Source organism: Lolium perenne, chromosome 4, assembly GCF_019359855.2.
Source record: "Lolium perenne isolate Kyuss_39 chromosome 4, Kyuss_2.0, whole genome shotgun sequence".
NCBI lineage: Eukaryota > Viridiplantae > Streptophyta > Magnoliopsida > Poales > Poaceae > Lolium > Lolium perenne.
The window spans coordinates 234934845-234941514 of record NC_067247.2 but is presented as its reverse complement, the minus strand read 5'-3'; the positions used below and the strand labels follow the sequence as shown (position 1 = coordinate 234941514).

Sequence of the window (6670 nt, the reverse complement as noted above, 5' to 3'; positions counted from 1 at the left end):
TTTTTATTTTGCATGTATAAATTAAGTTTGCAACATATAAATTTTATCAAAAAAATTGTGTCGGGCATGTCTGACCCCGATCAAGACATATAAGGGGCGAGATGGCCTATTTGTGCTTGTGGCCTGACCTAAATAAATTAAAATGGACGTATTGGTGGAAAGGGGACAAACAGAGGTTGAGCTGCATGTAGCCCTTTATTTTTTAAAAATTCGAAAATTATATTTTAAGTTTAAAAAAAATCTTGGATGTAGCCAATGATGAAATCTACAAACGTGTAAAATGTCAATATGAAATTCTTAATATTTTAGGCTACACAAAAATGATAAAATTTAACAAGTTCTATAGGTTTGAACTATGCACTATTCATCATAGTCAGATCCACATTTTTTCTTTTTTTTTAGCCTAAAATACTAGAAATTTCGAATTGAGATTTTGCATGTTTGTTGATTTCATCATTAGCTACATCTAGAAAAAAAAATCAGATTTTTTCAAAACAATTTTCAATTATTTTTTTTAAAGTACATGTAGCTCGGCCTTCATCTTCATTTACATTTTAAAAAAAAAATATAGGTCCGCTGGAATCGCCCCACATGTTGGCTCGCATGAACAACCAATTAAGCGTCCAGCCCCTTGAAGACGCAGCACTTTCTACCTCCTGTCCTTGTCGCTTTTCATTATGATTATTCCTTTCCATGACGTGGGTAAACCTTGCAGTTTGCTTCCTTCAGCGTGCTCAGTCCAAGTTGGACCGCTGACCTGCACCGTCGTCGCCGTACCCGAACTGCCCACACCACCCTCGCAGTGGCTTCCCATTCCATCACCACCAAAGACCAGCTCCCCTCTTCTTCTTCCTCCACCTCCAGCCAGCGCCTCGCTTCCTTTCACACTAGAGCCAGCTGAGCAAAGGAGACCCGTCGACCTCCTCCGAACTCCTGCCTACTCTGCCATGGCGCCTCGCGTGCCCTCCCTCCTCGTCGCCGCCGTCCTCCTCCTGGGCCTGGCCGCCGGCGCGGCGCGGGCGTCCAACGAGGAAGGGGACGCGCTCTACGCGCTGCGGATGCGGCTGTCGGACCCCAACGGCGTGCTGCAGAGCTGGGATCCCACCCTCGTCAACCCCTGCACCTGGTTCCACGTCACCTGCGATCACGCCAGCCGCGTCGTCCGTCTGTAAGCTCCTTCTACTCTCACTTCCATGCCGACTCCCACCGTTCGAGATTTTATCTGCGACGAATTCTCTGGGCTTGCTCAGATTATGATTATCCACAAACCACTAGTAGAGTACGACCGTGTTCTTCATTCTTTCTTTCATGTGAAGCCAACTACTGTGTGTTTCTGCTAGTTCCCCTTTAGATAATCCATTTGCTTGCTTTGTTCATAAAAATCGACGATGGCACCATTTTTTTTAAAAAAAACCTAAGATACCGATGAACGCAAAGAAAATCATGATGGTCGCATGGTTCGCCTTGCGTGCTGGCAAGGATATCGATTGTCTTTGGTCTTCCACTTGCTTCTTGTTCAAGGGATCGTTTCGTTTGTTGCCGCCCCCTATATGCAATAACCAACTGAATAATTGTACTAATAACCTGCAACATAATTTGGCGTTCTATATCGGATGATTGTGCTGTCTGACACTCTTTGTGCTAACCTTCTTACAGGGATTTAGGCAACTCCAACGTCTCTGGCTCCATTGGCCCTGAGATCAGCCGCCTTGTCAACCTCCAGTACCTGTATGTGCCCCGCTCCTTGTCCTGAGTTCTACGTTCCTTTTTTCTGTTATTCCAACAGAACAGAACGGCATGTGATTTACTGAATTGGAATTTCATTTGCAGGGAGCTGTACAGGAACAACCTCGGTGGCGAGATCCCAAAAGAATTGGGCAAGCTCAAGAACTTGATCAGCTTGGACCTGTATGCAAACAAGCTCACAGGAAGAATTCCCAAGTCCCTTTCCAAGCTCAGCTCACTAAGATTCATGTACGTATTATACAATCATTAATTCCTCTACAAAACAAATACCCCCCTTCCAAACAATCTACAGTACAATATCATGGCGTCTTTAGTCCACAGGTTATTTGCTTTTGCTTATTGACATGGTTAAGCATTAGATTCAGTAAAAAGATGTAGGTTTTGATCGCATGATTTATATGTCAACCACTTTTCCCGAGCTAATACTGAAGCGATTTCTTATAGGCGTCTGAACAACAACAAACTTGCTGGATCAATTCCAGGGGAGCTGGCCAAGCTCACCAACCTCAAAGTCATGTGAGTGCACATCCATACCAAAATCAAGTTTTTTATTTGTTTGGCAGCTTAGCACTCGAAATCATAAAGCATACACTTAAGTTTATTACATCGATGGGTGCGATTCGCTGATTACCTTCTGAGCATTCAGCGTCTTCTTGAGCTTCAGTTTGAGCTTCCTTAGGCTAAGCCCGTCTAGTGCCTTAGATTCTTTCCCTTCCTTCACGCCATTCTCTTGTGTCACTGCCGCCTTCTCATTGAGCTTGGTCTTAAGCTTCCTTTGGCTAAGGCAAGCCAATGCTTCGGATTCATTGCCTACCTTCATTTCCTCCTCTCGTTCCACTCCCATGGGTTCGGAAGTGTTCTTCTCACCACCACTGCTACTGTACATAAACAGTGGCACCTCATTCTTCTGTGCCACTACCACCTTCTTCTTGAGTTCCATCTTAAGCTTCCTTAGGCTAAGGCTACCCAATGCTTTACATTCCTTGTCTTTCTTCTCCAGTTCCACTGACACCTTCTCCTTGACCTTCATCTTAAGCTTCCTTAGGCTAAGGCTACCCAATGCTTCACATTCCTTCACTTCCTTCACTCTTTCCACTGCCACAGATTCAGTAATGGAGTTGATGGACAGGGACTTGGTAGGAATTTCACGCATGCCTGCAGACAGCGACGATGCAATGTGACCACTGAAGTCTCTGGCAGTGTCGAACACCGCCGGAAGGTCACTGGCAAAAGCATTCTCTTTGACTACCCATTCATCGTCTGTTACTGTAGCTTGCGACAGGTTCTCGATGGTGGCCACATCCTCTGTTACTGTGGCTTGCGACAGGTTCTCGATGGTGGCCACGTCCTCTGTTACTGTGGCTTGCGACAGGTTCTCGATGGTGGCCACGTCCTCCGTTACTGTGGCTTGTGACAGGTTCTCATCCAATATGGCTGATCTCTGTGACATCTCTTCAACGGACACATCAGCGAGGTTACAGCTGAAACCACTCTCCTTGATTGGACCCTCGTCATCTGTTAATGTGGCTTGCGACAGGTTCTCAATGGTGACAACCTGCTCAACACTCTGGTCAAGTTTTGCTAAGCCCTGTGGCATGCAGTTGGCTGCAACCACTACCTTCTCTTGAACGGACAAACCTGTGATGTCACAGCTGAATCCACTCTCTTTGACGGCACCCTCGTCGTCTGTTACTGCGGCTTGCGACAGGTTGTCGATGGTGACCACTTCAATAACACGATCCTCCACTGTTGCTGACCTCTGTGACATCTCATCGGTGGCTACCACTGCCTCTTCTTCAACACCAGCCATATCTTCCTTCTCCTCAATTGCATTTGCTGCGCTCTGAAGCATCTCACCACGAGTTGGTACTTCATTCTCCTTATTGGCACCGCTGGTGAAATCAACTTCCTCTGCAGCGTCACCAGATTTCAGCATGGCCAGCGGCACTTCATTGGCGGGCACCATTACTGTGCCTTCACAGGAAAGATGAATCTCCTCGCTAGAAATGGTGTCATTCCGGAAATTTGGTGAATCCTGAGACTGCTGAACATCGGCCTGCAGCTCTTGTACAACTACGCAATCATGAGAGATATCACCTTGCGTCTCCTTTTCTTCCTCTTCCTGCTCCGTACTAGTCTTCCTTGCCACAGCCCTCCTCGACATCCGTCTTGCTTTGGGCGCCTCCTCTGGCGCCGACACCACCACCCTTTGGCTACGGGCGCGAGTGGTCCGAGCAGGCACAGCCTCCGCAGCCCTTTTCCTCGTAGTTGTAGCTGGAGTGGCCACAGGCCCCTTCTCCTCAATTGCTTTTGCTGCGCTCTGAAGCTTCTCACCAGAAGTTGGTACTTCTTTCTCCTCACTAGCGCCGCTGGTGAAATCAGCCACACAATCATCAGCAACATCACCTTGCAATCCCTTTTCTTCCTCTTCCTGCTCTGCACTAGTGTTCCTCGCCACAGCCCTCCTCGACATCCGTCTTCCTCTGGGCGCCTCCTCCTCTGGTGCCGACACCACCACCCTTTGGCTACGGGCGCGAGTGGTCCGAGCAGGCACAGCCTCTGTGGCAATCTTGGCCATACTTGCCGCAGCCCTTTTCCTCGTTGTTGTAGCTGGAGTGGCCACAGGCTCCTCCTCAATTGCTTTTGCTGCGCTCTCAAGCTTCTCACCTGAAGTTGGTACTTCTTTCTCCTCACTGGCGCCGCTGGTGGCAGCCTCATCGGATAGCATGGCCAACGGCACGTCCTTGACAGCGGCCATTTCTGTATCTTCACTGGCATGATGAATCTCCTCACTGGAAGCAGTGTCATTCTGGAAAACTGGTGAATCCCGAGACTCATGAACATCATCATGCCGCTCTTGTACTGATGAATCAACCACGCAATCATCAGAAACATCACCTTGCATCCCTTCTTCTTCCTCTTCCTGCTCTGTACTAGTTTTCCTTGCCATAGCCCTCCTTGACATCCGTCTTGCTTTGGGTGTCTCCTCCTCTGGTGCCGACACCACCACCACCCTTTGGCTACGGGCGCGAGTGGTCCGAACCGGCACAGCCTCCGTGGCAACCTCGGCCATATTTGCCGCAGCCCTTTTCCTCGTAGTCCTAGCCGGAGCGGCCACAGGCTCCTTCTCCTCAGTTGCTTTTGCTGCACTACCAGAAGTTGGTACTTTATTCGCCTCAGCGACACCGCTGGTGAAATCAACTTGCTCGGCAGCCTCACCGCTGATGACAGGCACCGGTTTTGCATCTTCACTGGCAGGATGAATCTCTTCACTGGCCTCACACTGAACATCGGCCTGCTCTGACGAATCAACAGCGCAATCATCAGAGGCATTACCTTGTGCTCCCTTTTCTTCCTCTTCTTCCTTCTCTGTATTAGTCTTCCTCGCCACAGTTCTCCTCGGCGTCCATCTTGGTTCGGGCGCCGGCACCGCCACCCTTTGGCTCCGGGAGCGAGTGGTCCGACCCGGCACGGCATCTGCAGCTGTCTCGGCAGTACTTGCCGCAGCCCTTCTCCTCGTAGCCGGAACGGCCACAGGCTCGACCCGTGGCCGCCGGCTGGCACGGCGCCGCCCCGGTCCAAGTGCCGGCATAAGATCTTCGTCCTCCTCTTCGCCGTCGCCCACTACGATGACCTCGGGGGCCGTGAGCGCGACGCCGCGGCCGCCGGGGAGGGAGATCCCCTGCATCTCCCCCTCCTCCTCCTCTGCCGCGACCGCCGGAACCGCCGCCTTGGGCACAGGCGTAGGTTGGGCGGCGACGGGCGGCTTGGCGTAGTCCTGAATCCCATCGACCGCGGGGAGCGCGGCGAGGGCGTCGGCCATGGCGGCGTTGGTCATGTTGGCGCGGATGCCGTTGCGCTTGCACAGCGCCTGGAGGTCGCGGCGGGGCAGCGCCTGGATGTCCATGCTCGGCGGCGGCTCACTCCCTCCGTCTCCTACTCTCAACTCTCAACTCTCAAGCCTCAATTTATTTGATACCTGATGGCGTATTTGCGCACAACTTATGTGGGCTTATTCTCTCAAACAAAACTTATGGGCTTAGCCCACATAAGCTACACTGGTGCTCGTAGCGGCCCGCTTAAGGCTACTCTACCCAGCGTTGGTTCAGAATCAGATCGGCGCTTGATTTTGTGGAATAAATAATTGTGCCAAATTTGCAATCATACCAAATATGCTCATTCTATATAAAAAAACAAAATATTCGTGCCCTTATATTTATCTATGGCTGCTGATGTGTCATGCAGTGATTTGTCTAACAATGACTTATGTGGAACAATCCCTGTGGACGGTCCCTTCTCGACCTTCCCTCTTCGAAGGTAATATCTCAAACTTCACTACTCTAGATAGAAAATTTCGTCCAAGTAATGCACCTCAAGTTGTAAACAATCATGAAATTTACTAGTAACACATGCATGTTACCTTTTCCAGCTTCGAGAACAACAGCAGGCTGAATGGCCCGGAGCTGCAAGGATTGGTTCCTTATGACTTTGGATGTTAGGAGCGCTGATGCACAATAATGCAGGTTAAGCCGGTACAAATAGTAGGAAACCCAGCACTAGAACATCTCGTTTGTGATACACGCAGCAGAGATGGAGATGGTATGTAGTGCAGGGGTCCAGGGTAATGTACTCAGACAGCATAAAGAAAGAAGCGAGTGTGAGAGGGAAGTTCTACTCCATCAGTACAGTTATTGTATTGTCTAAATTGTAAGCTGCTTTACTACAGCAGCTATGCTAACGTCAGGTTACCTATTTGAATATGTTGCATAGCCTTACCAGACCAAGGTATTCTTCAGTCTGGTTCAAGTACCAGAACTGTGAAAGAAAACCACACATGAGAACTCATATAAACATCTACGGAGGAAAAAACCATCCTTCTATTCCACCAAAGAGAATGTCCTGGTGCTGTTTGGCATATCATATT

General features: G+C 49.4%; 2 protein-coding genes across 2 annotated transcripts; one reads left to right on the top strand and one right to left on the bottom strand.

The window, feature by feature from the left end:
• The first annotated feature begins 794 nt into the window (after nucleotides 1-794).
• On the top strand, nucleotides 795-6524 carry LOC127332569 (leucine-rich repeat protein 2). The gene is made up of 6 exons (XM_051358884.2): nucleotides 795-1168; nucleotides 1657-1728; nucleotides 1831-1974; nucleotides 2191-2262; nucleotides 5992-6063; nucleotides 6176-6524. The coding sequence occupies exons 1-6, from the start codon at nucleotides 948-950 to the stop codon at nucleotides 6243-6245; spliced, it is 651 nt and encodes a 216-aa protein (XP_051214844.1). The 5' UTR covers nucleotides 795-947; the 3' UTR covers nucleotides 6246-6524.
• Nucleotides 2278-5708, bottom strand: LOC127332567 (uncharacterized). The gene has a single exon (XM_051358878.1). It carries the CDS (start codon nucleotides 5651-5653, stop codon nucleotides 2348-2350), a length of 3306 nt encoding a protein of 1101 aa, XP_051214838.1. The 5' UTR covers nucleotides 5654-5708; the 3' UTR covers nucleotides 2278-2347.
• Nucleotides 6525-6670: the final 146 nt, after the last annotated feature.

Bases quoted from the DNA above. Each gene is read 5' to 3' on its own strand.
- LOC127332569 (XM_051358884.2), top strand. From the start codon at position 948: ATGGCGCCTCGCGTGCCCTCCCTCCTCGTCGCCGCCGTCCTCCTCCTG. The intron at 1,169-1,656 runs GTAAGCTCCTTC...ACCTTCTTACAG, and splicing joins GCCAGCCGCGTCGTCCGTCT to GGATTTAGGCAACTCCAACG. The intron at 1,975-2,190 runs GTACGTATTATA...GATTTCTTATAG, and splicing joins CTCAGCTCACTAAGATTCAT to GCGTCTGAACAACAACAAAC.
- LOC127332567 (XM_051358878.1), bottom strand. From the start codon at position 5,653: ATGGACATCCAGGCGCTGCCCCGCCGCGACCTCCAGGCGCTGTGCAAG.